The following is a 20,437-nucleotide window of genomic DNA, read 5'->3' on the forward strand; positions in this document are numbered from 1 at the left end:
CCTGCTTTAAACATCTCCACATCTTTCTCCCCTGCCCTGTCTGCGGTGTTCCTTGGTCTTCATGATGCTGTTTGTTTACTAATGTTTTCTAACTAACCCTTGAGGCCTTCCCAGGACAGCTAGATTCATACTGAGATTAAGTTAAACACTAGTGTTTACAAAAGACTTTTGAAGACAGTTGGTTGCATTGGATTGTTTTTAGTGGTATTAGAGTAAAAGGAGAGTAATATAAGTAAACATCACAACACAAATTATTTTGTTCCATTTCAGACTTATACACTACTTTGTGTTGGTCCGTTGAATAAAATCCAAATAAAATCTATTCAGGTTTGTAATTGCATCGTCAGCAAAGGTGAAAAGCCCAAGGGGTGTAAATACTTTTGCAGTGCATTTTATCCAGTCTGTTAACACTAAGGATGGATTGTTGGCTATGCGGTAAGTATTATTTGTCTTTTCACCAGTACTAATAGTCTATAAACAAGAAATAATGTATTTAGGTCCAAGACAGCTGCTCTAAGTTTTTGTTTTACTTCTGTTTCAGAAAAGTGCAGAACCATCAGAAACCCAGCAACAGCCCAGACAGATTTCTTTCAGAAAATTGTCACACTACAGCTGCATGCTCAGTGATCTACCAAAAAAAAAGGCCATGCTGGACAGAAAGTCTCTGTCTAGATGTAAAACTGCAGATTTCTCCCAAAGAGCTGTGCTCCATCTTTGGAAAGATGGGACGCTTTGCTCTCTAATCAATTCAGTTAGGGCAGCATTATCTGGGGGTTGTGCCACCAGAGCTGCTGCGTATAATAACTCAATGCGGGCATTTGAGAGGTGTGTGAGTTTGATCCTGCGCCAGAGTGATGAATAGCTGTTTTTACTCTTTTGTTGCCTATCAGCACTTTTATTCCGCAGTTAATCCACCAGGCCGCGTGTACCTCCTCTGCTGTAATTTTTCACCTTGCAGTGTGAGATTGTGTGTGTGTGTGTGTGTGTGTGTGTGTGTGTGTGTGTGTTTGCACATCTTGCAGCTGATTGTCTGGCTCCTGCTATCTGCACCTTCCTGCTGACATTGGAGCCTGATTTAGAGCGTGTGTGTGTGTGTGTGTGTGTGTGTGTGTGTGTGTGTGTGTGTGTGTGTGTGTGTGTGTGTGTGTGGATTGAAAGAATTGACATGTTGTGAAAAGTTAGTGAGGAGTGGAAGCCATATATAACATGTCAGGCTCTGGTGAGGGGAAAGCCTTGTTACCATTGTGTGTCAAGTGTTAAAAGGATTGTCATGTTGTTGCAGACAATGCATCTTAGCTTCCTGATTTACTACACTAGAGGGGCTGAGGGTCTCTGCTTTCCCTGCCTCCAGCTGAAACTATGTTCAAGCTGTGACACTGTGCATGCCGTAATTATTTGCATCCATTATAAAGAGGAGTAAAAAGCCTGTTTTAATGTAATTGCATAAATTCACACTAAACATTATTTTTATATTATCTTATGTGTACCACATATTTTGGCACCTTAGCAGTTAATACTTTGTGCAACCACCTTTTGGCCATAGGACAGCACTTCTCCTATAACATTTCACAAGACTGAAACATCTAGAGACAGGAGTCTTATATCATTACTCTGGGAAATCTTGCAGAATAATCCAAAGTCGTGGTTTCTCTTATGCTCTCCCCTCTTAGACTCACCTCAATGGTTTTAGTAAGATTTAGGTCTGGGAACTGAGATGTTGATTTGATCTTATGTATTGGAATAGATTTCTGATAGATTCACTAGTTTTTTTTATGTAAAATTTCCTGGAATTTATGCAGATTGTGATGCCATGTAAATCCATCAAGGTTCTCTGGGTCTCTTGAAGAGAATCGGGCCCACAGCATCACAGATCCTCCGCAGTCCTTACCAGTGTGCATGAGGTACTTTTCCACTAACTCATTCTGTGTTCTGTCCACATCCAGCTGGAGGGATTGTTGAAGAAAATGTTAGTCTTGGGGCTGCAGTTAAAGTCCTGGAATTTTCCTGCAAATAGTTTTTCCTGGCATGCCAAACAACAGCTTGGCATGTCAGGATTGAGAATTCCAGGCTTAGAAAATGTAGTCGGGATAATCAGACAATAGAGTGGTCTCATTTTTTATTCTTACTGAAAAAATGTATGCTGTATTGTGTTGTGTCCTGTATAAAAAAAACAGGTAAATGGGGTGTATTATTAAAAAACAGGTTAATGGGGTGTAAGTGGAATGACATAAAAAGCTGCACAGCTTTGCGAACCAACAGGACCTCTCCACCTCCTCTCGCGCCTCTTGCTTGTCAGACTGGCTCTGATTAGGGAGTTAGGGGATCATTGTGGCCATATTTTACCACATGCCTGGGCACTTCAAGGCCCTCCTCAGCCTCACACTTGCCACATGTCTTCTCGCTGTTGGGGCCAGTTGCTCTCCAGAGAGCTGTTCTACATACGGCGGACAAGGAGTACAGCTTCTCGCAGAAGCCTGCTGAGACCCTGCACCATTTATCGCTCTGCTGCGAGGTTAGGCCAGTACTAATTGACTGAGCTGCTTGTGTGTTTGTATGTGTGTGTGTGTGTGTGTGTGTGTATGTTTCAGTCCTCGTCTCTTGGAGGTGTGCACATCAGCGGATGTGAGATGATAGGTTGAGGTAAAGAGAGGAAGAGAGGCCAAGCTGATTTTGCAAGCCCATCAGAAAGGGCTCAAATGAAAAGCCCTAACTGGCACCAAAATACATCCAGGGAAACTGCTTTGGGAGCAGACATAAAACACAGCTAATGATGCTTTTAAAGAAAAACTGTTTTATAGTGGGGCAGCAGATTTTTATCTGTAATAGATGGAATAACACTTAACAAAAAGGATGATGGAAATGCGACATCACATGTAGCGTGACACTCAAGAAGAATGCAAAGAAAGTTACTTTTTTGATGCCTGTAGTTCTGGAAAGGTCTGGAAACCTATGAAATATCCATCCATCCACCCACCTATCTGTTTGAATTTAAAGCATAGCCTTCATAGTAATATCAGTGGTACAACAATGTACAACATTTGTATTTAAACCTTAAAAATGGGTCAGGAATGGACAGACAACCAGGCTAATTTAAGTCTTAAAAAATGGTTAATTTTGCCGTGAAGAATTTTGTGATTAACCTGTCCATCTGTATACAGTTGACAGGATTATTTTTGTACCTTCAAGATAGAATAGTTTGTTTAAAACATGTCCGTAGTTCTACTCCACATTTTTTCTTTTATTTTCAGATGTTGTCATTTTCTCTAATACCAACAGTTAACTTTTTGCAATCTTTCCCATCAGAACTGATTGCCAGAACTTCTAAAAGATGAAAAAAATAAAACTTTTCATCAGTGATCCTGGCTCTGTGAATTCCTGTCTGTGTGTTGCGGCATGACGCTCGTGCCCCGTCTTCGTGTTCTCTCTACACCACCCTGTTCTGGATTTCATTAACACGTCGTTTGGCTTGGCCTCCTCCCAATGTAAGCTTGAGTACTGCACGGAGTTGGCCGTCTTACTGTCCGCTGGGAGAAAGCTGAATGATGTGCGCGTCTGTAGTCTGTATGCTTTGGTGGGTGCATTCTGGGGGAAGAGGGTTCGTGGAAGCCACCTTTCTCTCCTTCGACGCGGAAGCTCTGAATCATGCCGGCTTTTCCTGGAAGAGACCCAGGGGAAACGGGGCAGAGCCGGCTGTACTCGAGCAGGCTGTCTTAGCCGGAGCCTGGCCTCTCGCTGACACCAAGCTGGTGACAAGAGCAATTCCTATTTCACCCTGCTTCCCTCTGCTTACCAGGTTGGCACGTTGCAAGCGCTTTCCTGTAACTAGGAAGTGTTTCCAGCTTCAGTCTGTGGAAGAAATAGAAATAGAACCTCAGCCTGCTGAACTTCAGGAAGCAAGATTTCAATAAATGTGGTGTTCTAAATCTGTTTATTCCTTTTTAACATTTTAAAACTTTAACATGATACAACCTTAGATTTTAATGTATATTATTGGGATTTAATGTGGTAGACCAACACAAAGTGGGAAGTTGATACATGGCTTTGCTTTGTAGCTCTGGCAGTATGTTTAGAGTCATTGTCCTGCTAGAAGGTACACCTCCACCCCAGTCTCAAGTCCTTTGCAGCATCTAACAGATTTAAATACAGGATGTTTTTGTACTTAGCTCCATCCATTTTCCCATCAAGTCTGACCAGCTTCCATGTCCCTGCTGAAAAACAGTCTTCCCACAGCATGATGCTGCCACCACCATGTTTCACCATGGTGATGATGATGTGCTTTTGTTCCACTCATAGTGTTTTGCATAGAAGTTAAAAAGTTAAATTTTTGTCTCATCTGATAGTACCACCTTCTTCCACATGTTTGCTGTGTCCAATATTCTTTTTCTTAACGACCTTCCATAAACACCAGACTGGTGGGGTGCACAACCCACAGAGCTTCACTTTTCCGCTGAGAATAGCATCCTCACAGCATGATGCTCAGGATGGGCAACGTGGACTTTGAATTTTGTCATGATATTTAGTGTTAATAATCATGATAAATTATACAAGTAACAATAAAACATATTGTAAAAGTTCATGACAGTAAATGTTCATGACAGAAATTCGGGTACCCCATTATCACTCCATGCAGTCAGAGCCCCACAGACTCTGAAAACAAACCTTGCCCATAATGAAAATGAGGTACCTTAGTACATCTGATACATAAAATAGAGCATCTGTACAAAGTAGTTCAAAAGCAAAAGACAAAATCTCAATCACAGTGTCATTTTTTTCGATTAGAGTTTACTGTTATAACTATAAATTACAATTGTTATGATAATTTGTCCACCTGATTGATGATAAACGGTACAATAATCACCCAAATTAATTATTGCTGCAGGGATGCTGTGTCCGTTTGTTATTTTAGTCCAGAGGTTGTGTTAACCAAATATTTTCCATTTTTGACCGCTGAGTGTCCGAAGTTTCTTCAAAAAGCCCAAAAACTATGATGGTGTTGATAAGAGGTTAAAAAAGAGGGACTGATACAGTGGTAGATGAAGAACAAATGACTAATCAGCCCTCGGCAAATATGGAGTGAGCAAGTGGCAGCAAGGAGGTCAGGTGGGGGTACAGAGTTCAGTGGGAGCAGGAGTTCTTCTGGCTCAGGAGGGAGGATAGAAAAATGTTCTGCAACGTGTAAAAAAAAAAAGCCAATATGAGAAACAAATTTGTCCAAGGATGCACGAACATGCAGATATTAAAATGAATGAAAATAAATGCAATTGAATGTTTAGTTATCATTTTTAAAATAAAGTAACTGGTAAAAAACAGGATGTTTTTACCCTGTCAGTTAAAATGACAGACAATGAAAAAGTCTAGTGCTACCTCTGGTTTATCTCTACACAAACCATTTTCCTTCCAGACCAAAAAGTTAAGGTCTGAACTGACTATAGCACCTTGTTCTCCATGTTTGCTGTGTCCTCTACATGGCTTGTGGTAAACTTCAAACAGGGCTTTTTATGGCAATCTCTAAGCCATTTCTTGTAGCCATTGTTCCTTAAAGGACAGATTTCTTGAAGGTATGATTAATAGCTATCCTGTTGACAATGTCTCCCACTTGAGATGGGGATCTCTGCAGCTCCTTTAGAGTTACCATGGCCTCTTGGCTGCATCTTTGGTCAATGTTCTCCTCTTGTCCTTTCTCTTAGTTTAGTTGGATGGCCATGTCTTGGTTGGTTTGCTGGTTTGTCATACCCTTTCAATTTTCAAATCATGGGTTGAACAGTGCTCTGTAAGCATTGTTCTTTGATCTCTGTGCGGCACTGTAGCACATTCTGGGCTATTTTACACAAAACCTTCCTTACTGACACCACTAGTACCACAGTTCTGCCGTTACTCGGCTAAATATAATTGTGTCCAACTGTCACCTGCCTACGCTGTCATGTGCCATGTTCATTTCGGGGAAATCACTCTCTTCTCTGCCTGAGGGGCTGAGGATTGAGGCGTGGAAGCCGATATTAATAGTAGAGCCCTTCTGTTGCTGCAGAGTGTCCGCACTTTCCTGTTTTCACTTTCTTTATTTTGGCCGAGCACTGACAGATTTACCTCTGGAGAAAATCCAGCATCTAAAATGCAAAAAAAGGCTCTGTTGTTCAAATTGGGCTCTAGTGAAAAGAAAACAGACACTGGGAGTAATAACGGTGTTCAATGTGAGTACTGTAAACAGTGTTGTCATTGAGACATGTTTGTTATTTCTGAAGGAAATTGAGGGACTAGCTGTGTTTTCTCCTGTCAGTGAAGAGTCCCTCTGAGGGTGAAAGTGTTAAGTCCCAGTAAAAAGTTCATCTTCCCCTTTGAGGAGGTTCTCATGTCTGAATCCCTGAAGAGGCTCGCTGTGCGCCGACATTTGATTGGAATCAGCGGAAAGAGGGCTGGAGATTGCTCAGCGTATCCCCACTTTGCACTGTCAGATAACGTTAACAGTTGCCTCTTCTCACAATTTTCTTGTCATGCTCCAGTGGGAAATTAAGTCAGGAGAAATAACAGCAGAAAGTGATCCAACTTAGTCTATGAGCAGGTTTTGTCAGAAATCTGCAAATAACCCATATTGAGATATATTATCTAAACTCGGAGAGGCTGTAGCATCAGCTGGGACAGAAAATAAGTTGTATTCAGACTGTATGTAAAAATGTAATCAAATGGTTTCAAAATGGAGTTACATTATGACAACTTAGCCAATAAAATAAGAACCAGTCATTATATGTAGCTTTTAAAGTATTCAAAGCCAACCTACCAAGACATGGTCGTCGACTTAAACTTGACTGGCCGTAATCAGAGGCAGCGGCTGTTCTTGCATAAATAGCACCCTGGGCTAGCCTGTCCTTCTGCCATCTCCAACCCATACTACAGCACAGTTAGTTTTCTAGTGCCACCCTGGGCAAATTCCAATATGAGTCATATCACCAACCACCACAGATCAGAAGTAGCCAAGAGGCCCATGGTATATCTGGAGGAACTGCAGATATCCATAGCTCAAGTGGGAGAATTTCTAGCCAGGACACTTATAGGTCCTTTATGCGATAGTGGGAATGGTGGTGGCAGCATCATGCTGTGGGGATTCATTTCTTCAACACGGACAGAAAAGCTGGACAAAGCTGATGGGAAGATGCATGGTGCTAAAAACAGGGTGTTTTTGGAAGAAACCCTGATGGATACAGCAGAAGAGTTAAAATGGAGACAAACGTTCACCTTCCTAAACATGATGACAACACATGATCCTAAACATTTGAAAGCCAGAGTTATGGTAGAATGGTTTAGATGATAATATTTTCCTTTGGAAGACCCAGACCTAAACCTAATAACAAATCTGGTGCAAGGTTTGAAAGTGATCTTCAGAGATACTATCCACCCAATCTGTCTGAGTTTGAGCTATTTTGCAGAGATTTGGAATAATAAGTGAAAAGAATGATGTGCAAAGCTGATAGAGACATACCATAGAAGACCATCAGCTGTAAATGTAGTGAAAGGTGGTTCTACAAAGCTTTGACTCTGGTGAGAATACTGATCCACACCACAATTTTCAGGATTTTACTTTTAGAAAAATTTGAAAGCCATTAATAATTTTTCTCCCACTGCACATAAAATATCAAAGCGATGCATATGAGTTGAATTGTAAGTACTCTAAATCCTTCCATCAACATAATTTTTCTACAAAATGCTGCATGTGTGCTGCGAACAGCATTTGTCTCAAAAGATATGTTCATATTCAGTCACTATTATTTGTTTTTAAAGATTGAACTAAAATTTCTATTGTTTCCCTGTGGTTTTAGCATTTTCTTTTTTGTTTGCCCCTCTAGGGACTATTGACTGTAAAAGATGATTTGTTGCAAAATAGAGAACATCCGTGCAGAAATAAGCTTTCATCCTTTTAATCTATAAGGAGTAAGACTGTAACTCAGTTTATGGTTTATTGAGTAACCACAGCAGTTGTTAAAAGCTTTCCATCCTAATCACTATACAAATATTAAAATGAACATGGTTGGAATCTGTCAATGTAATGTTGTAATTTTTGGAAAATATTTAAATTATTGGGCTCTGCAGCTTTTCTTGTGGATCAGGTGCTAATGTTTCTCATATTTTAAAATGATCTTTAAATGTCTTAGCAGTGCTGTAAAGCTTTGTCTTCATATCTTTCTGGATTTGATACTTTTCTCCCCTGAGAACTATCACCTGTCATGTTTGAATGTGTATTGTAAACCGATGGATTTTCTGGATTTATCCATCACTCAAACATTTCGCTTAGAAAATCCCCAATAAAGGATTCTCTACTGTATTGGGGAAATAACTGACAAGTGTGGAAATGCATACCTGTTAGATGTAGAAATATCAGAAGCAGACCCTGAGAACCATCAGAAAAAAAGATTCAGTTTCAGCTCTGAGCTTTGGTGCTTCACTGGTTATTCTCCACATCCGTAGAAAGTCAAGTCCTACCAGAGCAAACCCCAAGGCTTAATGTCAGCACATTAATTATGGATTCACCCAATTAGTTCACAAACTACGCTGTATGTTTGAGGGGAAAATGATTACTTTCCAAGATGATGTCTCTTCTCAGTCCTTACCCCAGTGAGCATTGCGAGGAACTGTGTATGTGTGTGTGTGCGTTAGTCTGCATGTGTGAAACGACACACAGCGGGCAGGTAGCGTGACCTTTTTAATTATTCAGCCTCCCAAACCCATCCACAGCATCCACTTTGGCTTTTGTCACCAACACATCTCTGTTTTTTTACACCAAAGCTAATGTTTCCTACATTTTGATTTTAAGCTAGATGGACATGGATCCAATCACACAATGCAGAACGCTCCCATCCTGTCAGAAAATGTAATGGATTAGGAAAATTCTTTGCTGCATAATGAAAACCCTTACTTTTTGTTGCCTATTTATTTGCACAAAGCCAACTTGTTTTCTTATTTCCCTCAAAGTAAATTAACCACTGGGTAAATTCTCTGGAAGATGGATTGCTGCAACAATAGTTTCATTAAATTTAATAGCATTACAAGAAAATGGTATCCCAGATTACTTCAGTTCAAAAAATTTTCTTACTAAAATAGCAACGTTAGTCCGCTGGGGTGTGAGCCTACATTGGCCGTTTTTGAATGCATTTGCCTTCTCAGGGAGTATAACAAATATTGAATATATCACCAATTTTCTAAGTAAATATATTTCTGTAGCTGTAATTGACATGAAATTCTCCCCAGATGTCTGTAACAACACATTCATGCAATGCACACATCCAAGAAAATCAGACAATTAATGTCCATCATTTAAGTTCTATGTGTAATAAAATGGACTGGCACAGGGGAAACGTACTGAACTAGCTCACTAAAATGTTCTTAAAAATGTGCTCAGGTGTGATTTTGGCCCATTCAACTTGAAAGTTCTGTGGGCCCCTATATAGAAACTCTGGCCTTTAGTTCTTTCAATACATTTTTATAAGGTTTAGGTCAAGTGAATGTCTGAGCCATTCTAGAAGCTTTATAATTTTTTTAAACCAAACAAGAGTTTCCTTTGTTGTGTGTTTGAGATCATTTTCTTTTTCAATTGTATCTGGTCTTTCTGAAGCTATCCACAACTATGTACGAGACCTCCGATAGTTCTCATTTCTCCTCTGTCTAAGGTCTTGCTGGGATCACCGGATTGTGGACAGATTTATGGTGTAATGAGGTTCTTTTCACTTTGCATTATGTCCCCAATAGTTCTTACTGCAACTTTAGGTAGTTTAGAAAGTCTTTTGTAAAGAGTGCCATTATTATGTTGTCACCTTAATGACAAAAACCACAGTTCCATCCAAAAAAAACATAACGCCAGATCATAATACTGCCACCACCATATTTTACTGTGGGTATGGTGTTCTTTTGCAGATGTACTGTGTTGTTATTGTCAGTATGTTACCTTTTGGAGCTGTGGCACAAAAAGTTAAAGTTTGGGTTCATCACGCCATAACACATTTTGTGACAAGGAAAAATGTTTGAAAGTAAATGTTATTGTCCTTTAACTCTGCTATAGTCCAGATATATGGAGAATATAGAAGATTTCTGTCACTTTTAATTCTTTGTAATCTCTCTGCAAACTTTAGCTTTAGATCGAAATAAGAAAATGTTCATTATTTACGGTTCATTATATTCACTATACTGAATTGCAGATGTGAACCCAATAAGCATCTTTTTATTCAACTCCAACATTCAAAGTGTTAATTAGGATATGTGTGCTTCTGCAAATAAGTTATCGCATCTTTCTGTTTTTTTTTTTTTTGCACTGAAATAATTCTTTTTTCCATTTTAAATATATTAAGTACATGTCCAATAAAGGGTAGATTAAGGTCTTAAATCATTTATCTTGGTCTCATTTCTTTTCATCACAAAAACCTGAGGTGTGAACACTTTTTATATCCACTGTAACTCGCTCATCTGTCTGCATGTGTCTCTACTGAGCTGCGTTCAGTACCCCCCGCTCACACTTTGACAGTGGTTACTGTGTGCTTGGGAGGAGTTCGTCCCCCAGGGATGGCTTTGCTGCGAAGCTTGATTATGCTCCACAGACTTAACTGTAACAGATATGGATTTCAACATTTATTGTCTCGCCATCCTGTGCACAAACGTTTCTTTTTCAGCGAGTCAGGGGCCATGCGGGCAGGGAGCTTTATCGATTATCTGACTTCTAATGCCTCTTAAATATTAGAATTCATGTATGTGACCTTTGTGTTTGGATTGAGCATGCAGCCAACAACTGAATACCCTTTCAAGCATCTCTGGCTGCACTACAAAGTTTTGATTTGAATTTGTATTTCACACTTTGATGAGATTGTGAACTCCATTGTGTGTTTCGTAAAAGAATCTGGATTTTTGTGAGTTGTCGAAAGGTGATGGTAGGATGTCTCAGGACCGTTAGGCACTCTACATGAGAAGGAAAAGTCCATGAGAAGTGGGCCTTATTGCAAGTGAGCATTTTTTCCACATTCCACCTACTTCCACTTGTTCTCATGTCTCACACTTGCACATGCCCATGTATCTGGAAGACAGCCCATTGATTGATGACTCTCTGTGAGAGACCTTAGAGGCAGAAGCTCTACAGAAAGATGGACAGCTGAAAAGCAAGGAGGGGGAACTGAAAGGAGGCTGAAATGAATGAAATAGCACAGTGAGGTCGTTCTGCAGCCGTTAACATGTTGGGGCCTCAGTGCTGCTTTATTAGGCGGATGTGAAAGTAACCTTATATAACAGCTTCCTTTTTTTATGGCTTGTAAAAACACAGTTTCTTGCAAAACTATTCAAACCCTATGTACTTTTTCTTCTTTTCTCACATTGTAATCACAAATATCAAAAAATTGTATTGGCATGTTAAGCAATAGACCAATACAATATAGTGCATTAAAGTGTGGCATACTTATTTTTTCCAAACTGTTCAGTCTGAAATCCCTTCTAGTGCAACCAACTAGGGTAAAAAAGTAGATAAGGTCATGAAATTAAATGGTATATTCACAGAAACTTTTCAAATCTTAAAAATTAAATGAGACAGTAACTACTACTGTAAACAGAGATTATTCCAAAGCTATATAATGTTTACATGTAAAAAGGAGTCTGAAGTTGCATTAAAATAGGAAAATGCTAAGATTTTAAAGCCTCTGAACTGAGGTGAAATGGAAAAAAAGGATCAGTCTTCTATAGGTTCATCTAAATAAATTAAAATATCACAATCAAAAATATTGTATGCAGCTTTTCATTCACCATATTTGTTTCTTCCACTCAACTTTCCATTATTACCATTGCAAAACCCCCTTTGTAAGTAGGCAGTTTCTTAAACAAACACGTGTTTAGTGGCTGTCTGCTGGACAAAACATAACATAATTATGTATTGAAAATCGTTTTTTGTTGGTGTGAGAATATGAATTCTGTAATTTAATTAGCTGTAAGCCAAACTCATCTAAAATAACATAAAGAGACAATTAAAATATATCTTTCTGCGTTTAATGTATTTACCGAGTGTTTATAATGCACCAGTGTCGCTTTTTGAATAGAATTACTGAAATAAACTTGCTATTCATTTATATTCCCATTCATGAAGATACACTTGTAGAAATGTATAGAATCCCTCTGAGTTGATTTTAGATACCCTCTATTGGTTTGAATGTGCCATTACATTTTTTGTTATGGGACAGCCTTATTTTGTCAAATGTTGTCTTGCCTACCTTCTCCACTTTAAATTAGATCAAAATGTGTCACATGAATGCTTGAGCTTTTAGTAAAATCAACAATTTTGTGAACAAATATTCTTCAAATGTTGCTGCAAACAATACTATGGTGAGTCAGATGATGCTACAGATGTATTTGCGAAGTGGGAGAAATCTGGAGCGCTTAGAGCGTCAAAGTTTTGTCCCTTTTTAGAGCAATTGGAGCATTTTGTCACCACTGTGTATGAAAATGTGTGTGTGTGATTAAGGGATTTTTCAGCATCTGCTGCCTGGAGCTGTTTGTGAACAAGCAGCAGAGTGACTTTGTTGTCGAGGGTTCTTTAGGGCCTTCAAAGTCAGCGTTTTGCTGTACATCTGCAACAATAATGTGCGCATTTATATGGTGCATGTTTGTGTTTAACCAAGCCTCCTTGTGTTTGTAGGTGTATGTGCCGAGGCGGAATGCCCCGGGGAACAGTGCTGACTGTGCACTAGGAGTCTGAACCTTGTCAGTGTTTGTGGTTGAGGAGGAGGAGGAGACGGAGGAGAGGTCCCCCAGCGTGCCGTGCTGAGCTGTGTTTGACGCCATGTCCCTGACTGACAAACATAAAGTGAAGAGACAGCGACTGGACCGGATCTGTGAAGGTAAAGACTTCCTTCCATCATGGTTTATTGAAATTTTTTTGTGGATTATTCCAGCAAACTGTGCTGTTTTAGGATTTATTTCTAGTGAAAAGAAACTTGCAGATTATTTGTTTGGGATGTGGGTGTGTTACTGATTCTTGGCCTTTCAGTCTGTAGCAGACATGTGCGACTTATGGGACCGTGAACCAAGGTTTTAAAAAGCCAAAGAAAGTGCCGGAGTAATTGTATGAATAACGAAGCACTGTCTTCCCACCTGTTGCTGCGCACTGCTAGTCAGCTAGCTAATAGAAGGCCCCTTTTACCCCTTGCTTAGAAATTTGGCTGTTTGAAAGCATCTTGACAAACAATGAAAATTATGGTGTGGAAACTAAAAAAACAAATGTGGCGGTGGCAACGTCATGCTGTGGAGACGATGCTGCCACCACCATTAATCTACCTGCCATTATTGCTTCTTACTCTACAAAGATCGGAATGACAAAAAAAGACTAAAATTCTCTACAATAAGCACTTGAGAACTGTTGTTGATTCTGTACATTTGCTTAAAATGTAGGAAATAATCCATAAATTTCATATCTGCCTTCTTCAACAAAATTCTTTAACATTTATTGTGTGTTGAGTTTAAAAAGCTTACTGTGCATTTTGGGTTGCCATGTCTACGATCCATTAGGCAGAACTGAGGGAGAGTTTTTCAAGGCTCAGGGAGGGAGCTTTGACATGCTAAGGAGGGCTTAGACCACTTTCTAAACTTCTTCCAGTTCATTTTTTTCACACATTTCAAGGGTTTATTTTTCTGTTATTTTTGCATCTTGTGGCAAATGTTATTTATGTACAGGTCCTTCTAAAAAAATTAGCATATTGTGATAAAGTTCATTATTTTCCATAATGTCATGATGAAAATTTAACATTCATATATTTTAGATTCATTGCACACTAACTGAAATATTTCAGATCTTTTATTGTCTTAATACGGATGATTTTGGCATACAGCTCATGAAAACCCAAAATTCCTATCTCACAAAATTAGCATATTATTAAAAGGGTCTCTAAACGAGCTATGAACCTAATCATCTGAATCAACGAGTTAACTCTAAACACCTGCAAAAGATTCCTGAGGCCTTTAAAACTCCCAGCCTGGTTCATCACTCAAAACCCCAATCATGGGTAAGACTGCCGACCTGACTGCTGTCCAGAAGGCCACTATTGACAACCTCAAGCAAGAGGGTAAGACACAGAAAGAAATTTCTGAACGAATAGGCTGTTCCCAGAGTGCTGTATCAAGGCACCTCAGTGGGACGTCTGTGGGAAGGACAAAGTGTGGCAGAAAACGCTGCACAACGAGAAGAGGTGACCGGACCCTGAGGAAGATTGTGGAGAAGGGCCGATTCCAGACCTTGGGGGACCTGCGGAAGCAGTGGACTGAGTCTGGAGTAGAAACATCCAGAGCCACCGTGCACAGGCGTGTGCAGGAAATGGGCTACAGGTGCCGCATTCCCCAGACCTGGGCTACAGAGAAGCAGCACTGGACTGTTGCTCAGTGGTCCAAAGTACTTTTTTCGGATGAAAGCAAATTCTGCATGTCATTCGGAAATCAAGGTGCCAGAGTCTGGAGGAAGACTAGGGAGAAGGAAATGCCAAAATGCCAGAAGTCCAGTGTCAAGTACCCACAGTCAGTGATGGTCTGGGGTGCCGTGTCAGCTGCTGGTGTTGGTCCACTGTGTTTTATCAAGGGCAGGGTCAATGCAGCTAGCTATCAGGAGATTTTGGAGCACTTTATGCTTCCATCTGCTGAAAAGCTTTATGGAGATGAAGATTTCATTTTTCAGCATGACTTGGCACCCGCTCACAGTGCCAAAACCACTGGTAAATGGTTTACTGACCATGGTATCACTGTGCTCAATTGGCCTGCCAACTCTCCTGACCTGAACCCCATAGAGAATCTGTGGGATATTGTGAAGAGAACGTTGAGAGACTCAAGACCCAACACTCTGGATGAGCTAAAGGCCGCTATCGAAGCATCCTGGGCCTCCATAAGACCTCAGCAGTGCCACAGGCTGATTGCCTCCATGCCACGCCGCATTGAAGCAGTCATTTCTGCAAATGGATTCCCGACCAAGTATTGAGTGCATAACTGTACATGATTATTTGAAGGTTGACGTTTTTTGTATTAAAAACACTTTTCTTTTATTGGTCGGATGAAATATGCTAATTTTGTGAGACAGGAATTTTGGGTTTTCATGAGCTGTATGCCACAATCATCCGTATTAAGACAATGAAAGACCTGAAATATTTCAGTTTAGTGTGCAATGAATCTAAAATATATGAATGTTAAATTTTCATCATGACATTATGGAAAATAATGAACTTTATCACAATATGCTAATTTTTTGAGAAGGACCTGTATTTATTACTTGTGTATTTACTGCTCTCTTAAGGTCACCAGATTTTGTAGAACTCTGAAGATGTGCCAAGGCAAACCTATAGCTTATGCTGCCTTATTTGTCTTAAATCCTGACATGTTTTTAGTGTATCACACTGTTAGTCCACAATTACATAAATTAAGTTTTCAGTCAGTCATTTTCTACCGCTTATTCCATAGTAGGTTGCGGGGGAGCTGGTTCCACTATCCAGCAGTCTATGAGCGAGAGGCAGGGTACACCCTGGACAGGTCGCCAGTCCATCGCAGGGCAACACACAAACAACCACGCACACACTCATTCGTACACCTAAGGGCAATTTAGAGTTACCAATTAACCTAACAGGCATGTCTTTGGACTGTGGGAGGAAGCCGGAGTACCCGGTGAGAACCCACGCATGCACGGGGAGAACATGCAAACTCCAGAAACTGCAGAAAGACTCCAGGCCGGGAATCAAACCCAGGACCTTCTTGCTGCAAGGCAACAGTGGTACCAACTGCACCACTGTGCAGCCGAATTAAGGAAATTAAGTTTTGTTAACCCTTAAACAGGTACAAACTGAAGGACAATGTACTATATGTAAAAAATACATTAAAATATTCACCAAGCTGCAAAGTTTACCTAAGGTAATTTTGTTTTCTAGAAAACAGAGCCAAATCAGCTTTAGTGTGCACACCAAATACACCAAATATCTAAGTTTGATCATACTGGTCATTATTCTGTATTCAAGCAAACAGTGAAATTTGCAGGTATTTAATTAGATTCCTATTCCGTTCCTTCTGTGATATGTTCCCAGTGCTGCTGGCAACAGAAGCATAAAGCATGTTTTACTCACCTCTTTATTACCATTTGGAGATTTATCTCCTTTTTGTCTTTTATTTGCTGCTCACACATACATTTGTTCTTTGTAACCTCAAAGATGATTTTTAACTTGCAAATGAATGTGTGGTGAAGATCCACGAGACTTTTTCTTAAGATGGTTATTCTAAGAATGCCCCAATTTTAGAATTTTCCTCCACTGTCTACAAAGCCATCCTGAAAAACTTTTTTTCTGTATTTTCTCAGGTATTTTACCTAACTGAGCAGTTTGCTTAAACATAAATCTCTATAAGAATCCATCCATCGTATCTGCAGTAAATTCATAGTGATTTTTTCTAAATGACAAATGTGTAGGAACCTACTGTATATGCCTGTGTAGTTCTGGAAGAATTTGGAACACGCCTTAAGTGTAATTCTAGACAAACTCTATAAAATTTATTCTAGTTATCTTAGAACTCAAATATCTGCTTACTTTCTTTTCAGTAACATATTTGACAAGCCAAAGTGATATAATACCATGTAAATGTTATAAATAAATTAGTATTAAACCTGACTTGTCATTGTGATTTAACCTTTTAGCAAGGCTATTCAAACTGTCTTCTTTGATTGCATGAGAAATCCTCATGGTGCTTCACCCTGTTCCACATTTATAAGGCATCATTGTTTCATTGCTGCATGTTCCAACAGCAACCATTCTTAGTTTTATTACCACATTGTTATCATCTATTAGTGAGCAATACTGAATGATTCTAATAGTTTTCTCCTGGCACACTATATAAGTCAGCTGCGCTGCAGAAATCAGTGCATAGTTGTTGACCTTCTGCGGCTATCCAGAGAGGAGAATGAGATCCCTGCCTTACTTTGGCCCTCTCAGCTTGACCTGTGGGTTGTTTGCATAGGAGTATCTGATATGAGACTTATTGTTTTGGAGAAGCGCTAAACATTTGAACTTAGGTCAGACTACTGCAGGGGATAGAATACTTTCATTTTTGTAATGACTGTTAACTGCACTGATTATTTAGGCTTTAGGGTGTGGATTAGAAAGCAGTGGGGACATAAACATGGAATAGGAACCGCCCCAACCCTATGTTGTGCACATCGTTACAAACCCAGACCAGGCGGCGAGGAGCCTGTGTGTCTTCGTGAGGGTGAAAACAAGAGTTTAAAGCCTTGCAAATGTACCTTTTCAAATCCACTTGTTTGCCTCTGTCTTGCATGCACATCTGTGTTTGACTGTGCCAGTCAGACGAATTCCTGAGTTAAAATCATCTCCACTTTGTTGTCTGGGTCGCCAAGAGGTTTGTTAAGCTGCTGGGCCCCCCCAGAGCCGGTGAAGGGAGGAGGTAGACATGACTACGTTGCTGGAAAATGAAGCTAGATGCACCATTACCCTCAGTGCCAGCATATTTGATTTGCTACATGATGCAAGCACCTCAACATTGCACACTTGAAATGAAGGGCATATGCCACACTTTCTCTAAAGGCCCATAAACTGGTCCTAGAAACATTAGGATTCCCCTACAAGTACTGCAGAATAATATTGAGTGTGCTGGTTTGTATTTTATAGGGATTTTATGTGACCAACACAAAGTACTGCATAATTGTGAAGAGGAAGGAAAAGGATACTTGGCTGTCAAATGTTTTATGCATAAAAATCAGTATATTACCCCATTTACTCTGATATATCCAAATAAAATCCAGGACAACCAATTGCCTTCTGAAGTCTCCTCAGTATTAATCTAGCTGTTCTGGAAAGGCTTAGGAGATCTATGTAGAGAACATTATTAAACCAATAACATAATAAATCCCTGTGAAAAGAAAGCAATAAGAAATACTGTTTTGCCCCAAGTGATGCAGGCAACACAGCACACATGGTAGAAGGGCATAAGACACAAATTGGAAGTTTGTGTCTTAGTGTTGGCTTTCAAGCAAAACACTATGTGTAGAGAAAAACTTAAAATTGCGCATTAACCTGACGCACTACCTCCACTGTGGTGGCAGTATCATGGTGCTGGGAAGCTTTTTTTCAGTAGGGACAGGAAAGCTGGTCACAGTTGATGGGAAGATAGTTGGAGCTAATTACAGGGCAATCCTAGTTAGCGACCTTAAAAGACATTGGCAGAGGGTTTCCTTCCAGCAGTACAACGAACCGAATGGGTTAGATAAAAGCTTATTTGTGTTGGAATGGTCCTGTCAAAGTTTAGACCAAAATCCATTTAAGAATCTGTAGCAAAAGTTTAAAACTGATGTTCACAGACACTGTCTTGACTTATTTTTATGTGCCAAGTACATACAGGTCCTTCTCAAAATATTAGCATATTGTGATAAAGCTCATTATTTTCCATAATGTCTTGATGAAAATTTAACATTCATATATTTTAGATTCATTGCACACTAACTGAAATATTTCAAGTCTTTTATTGTCTTAATACGGATGATTTTGGCATACAGCTCATGAAAACCCAAAATTCCTATCTCACAAAATTAGCATATTATTAAAAGGGTCTCTAAACGAGCTATGAACCTAATCATCTGAATCAACGAGTTAACTCTAAACACCTGCAAAAGATTCCTGAGGCCTTTAAAACTCCCAGCCTGGTTCATCACTCAAAACCCCAATCATGGGTAAGACTGCCGACCTGACTGCTGTCCAGAAGGCCACTATTGACACCCTCAAGCAAGAGGGTAAGACACAGAAAGAAATTTCTGAACGAATAGGCTGTTCCCAGAGTGCTGTATCAAGGCACCTCAGTGGGAAGTCTGTGGGAAGGAAAAAGTGTGGCAGAAAACGCTGCACAACGAGAAGAGGTGACCGGACCCTGAGGAAGATTGTGGAGAAGGGCCGATTCCAGACCTTGGGGGACCTGCGGAAGCAGTGGACTGAGTCTGGAGTAGAAACATCCAGAGCCACCGTGCACAGGCGTGTGCAGGAAATGGGCTACAGGTGCCGCATTCCCCAGGTCAAGCCACTTTTGAACCAGAAACAGCGGCAGAAGCGCCTGACCTGGGCTACAGAGAAGCAGCACTGGACTGTTGCTCAGTGGTCCAAAGTACTTTTTTTGGATGAAAGCAAATTCTGCATGTCATTCGGAAATCAAGGTGCCAGAGTCTGGAGGAAGACTGGGGAGAAGGAAATGCCAAAATGCCAGAAGTCCAGTGTCAAGAACCCACAGTCAGTGATGGTCTGGGGTGCCGTGTCAGCTGCTGGTGTTGGTCCACTGTGTTTTATCAAGGGCAGGGTCAATGCAGCTAGCTATCAGGAGATTTTGGAGCACTTCATGCTTCCATCTGCTGAAAACCTTTATGGAGATGAAGATTTCATTTTTCAGCACGACCTGGCACCTGCTCACAGTGCCAAAACCACTGGTAAATGGTTTACTGACCATGGTATCACTGTGCTCAATTGGCCTGCCAACTCTCCTGACCTGAACCCCATAGAGAATCTGTGGGATATTGTGAAGAGAACGTTGAGAGACTCAAGACCCAACACTCTGGATGAGCTAAAGGCCGCTATCGAAGCATCCTGGGCCTCCATAAGACCTCAGCAGTGCCACAGGCTGATTGCCTCCATGCCACGCCGCATTGAAGCAGTAATTTCTGCAAAAGGATTCCCGACCAAGTATTGAGTGCATAACTGTACATGATTATTTGAAGGTTGACGTTTTTTGTATTAAAAACACTTTTCTTTTATTGGTCGGGTGAAATATGCTAATTTTGTGAGACAGGAATTTTGGGTTTTCATGAGCTGTATACCAAAATCATCCGTATTAAGACAATAAAAGACCTGAAATATTTCAGTTAGTGTGCAATGAATCTAAAATATATGAATGTTAAATTTTCATTATGACATTATGGAAAATAATTAACTTCATCACAATATGCTAATATTTTGAGAAGGACCTGTATATGTTACCTAATCAGACTTGTTATTGTCATTATGACTCACTTGTCATTTTACAAGTCGTCGAGTTATTAGGACTACATTATATCTGTATTTCTGTAAGAAAAGCATTTTATGCTGGCAAACAGATTCCACTAAAAGTCAGATACCAACATTATGAGACAGTTATCTGGCAGTTATAAAAGCTTTAATATTTCATAGCGCAGGTGTTTACATTTAATAGGAGGAATCCTTCTTGATTAGATGGGCTGTTAAAGTCCAGCTGCTGAATTTGTATGTATCAGGCAACGGAGACAGTTAGTCATTCCTGTGGGAACGACAGTTGTTTGCTCTTTTGGGTGTGAGCTACAAAGCTAGAGAGAGACCTTAACAGGTGGTGTTGCTGTGCGGCTACAGGCAAAAGTCTGTAATTTGACTATGAATGTAACGGTTTCTAAGTTGAATACTTAAATAAT

At 40.1% G+C, this 20,437-nt stretch overlaps 1 protein-coding gene across 2 annotated transcripts in view; it reads left to right on the forward strand.

Moving 5' to 3' along the window:
• Positions 1–20,437, forward strand: part of ctbp2l (C-terminal binding protein 2, like) — a 152,819-nt gene that overhangs the window by 48,378 nt on the left and 84,004 nt on the right. For both annotated transcript variants that reach the window (XM_047377332.1, XM_047377330.1), the window contains exon 2: positions 12,647–12,848. Coding sequence is in view for 1 of the 2 variants with exons in the window: in XM_047377330.1 (XP_047233286.1) it covers positions 12,791–12,848 (58 nt within the window). In the remaining variant the exon portion in view is untranslated. The remainder of the gene's footprint in view (positions 1–12,646; positions 12,849–20,437) is intronic.

This window comes from Girardinichthys multiradiatus, chromosome 10, assembly GCF_021462225.1.
Source record: "Girardinichthys multiradiatus isolate DD_20200921_A chromosome 10, DD_fGirMul_XY1, whole genome shotgun sequence".
Lineage (NCBI taxonomy): Eukaryota > Metazoa > Chordata > Actinopteri > Cyprinodontiformes > Goodeidae > Girardinichthys > Girardinichthys multiradiatus.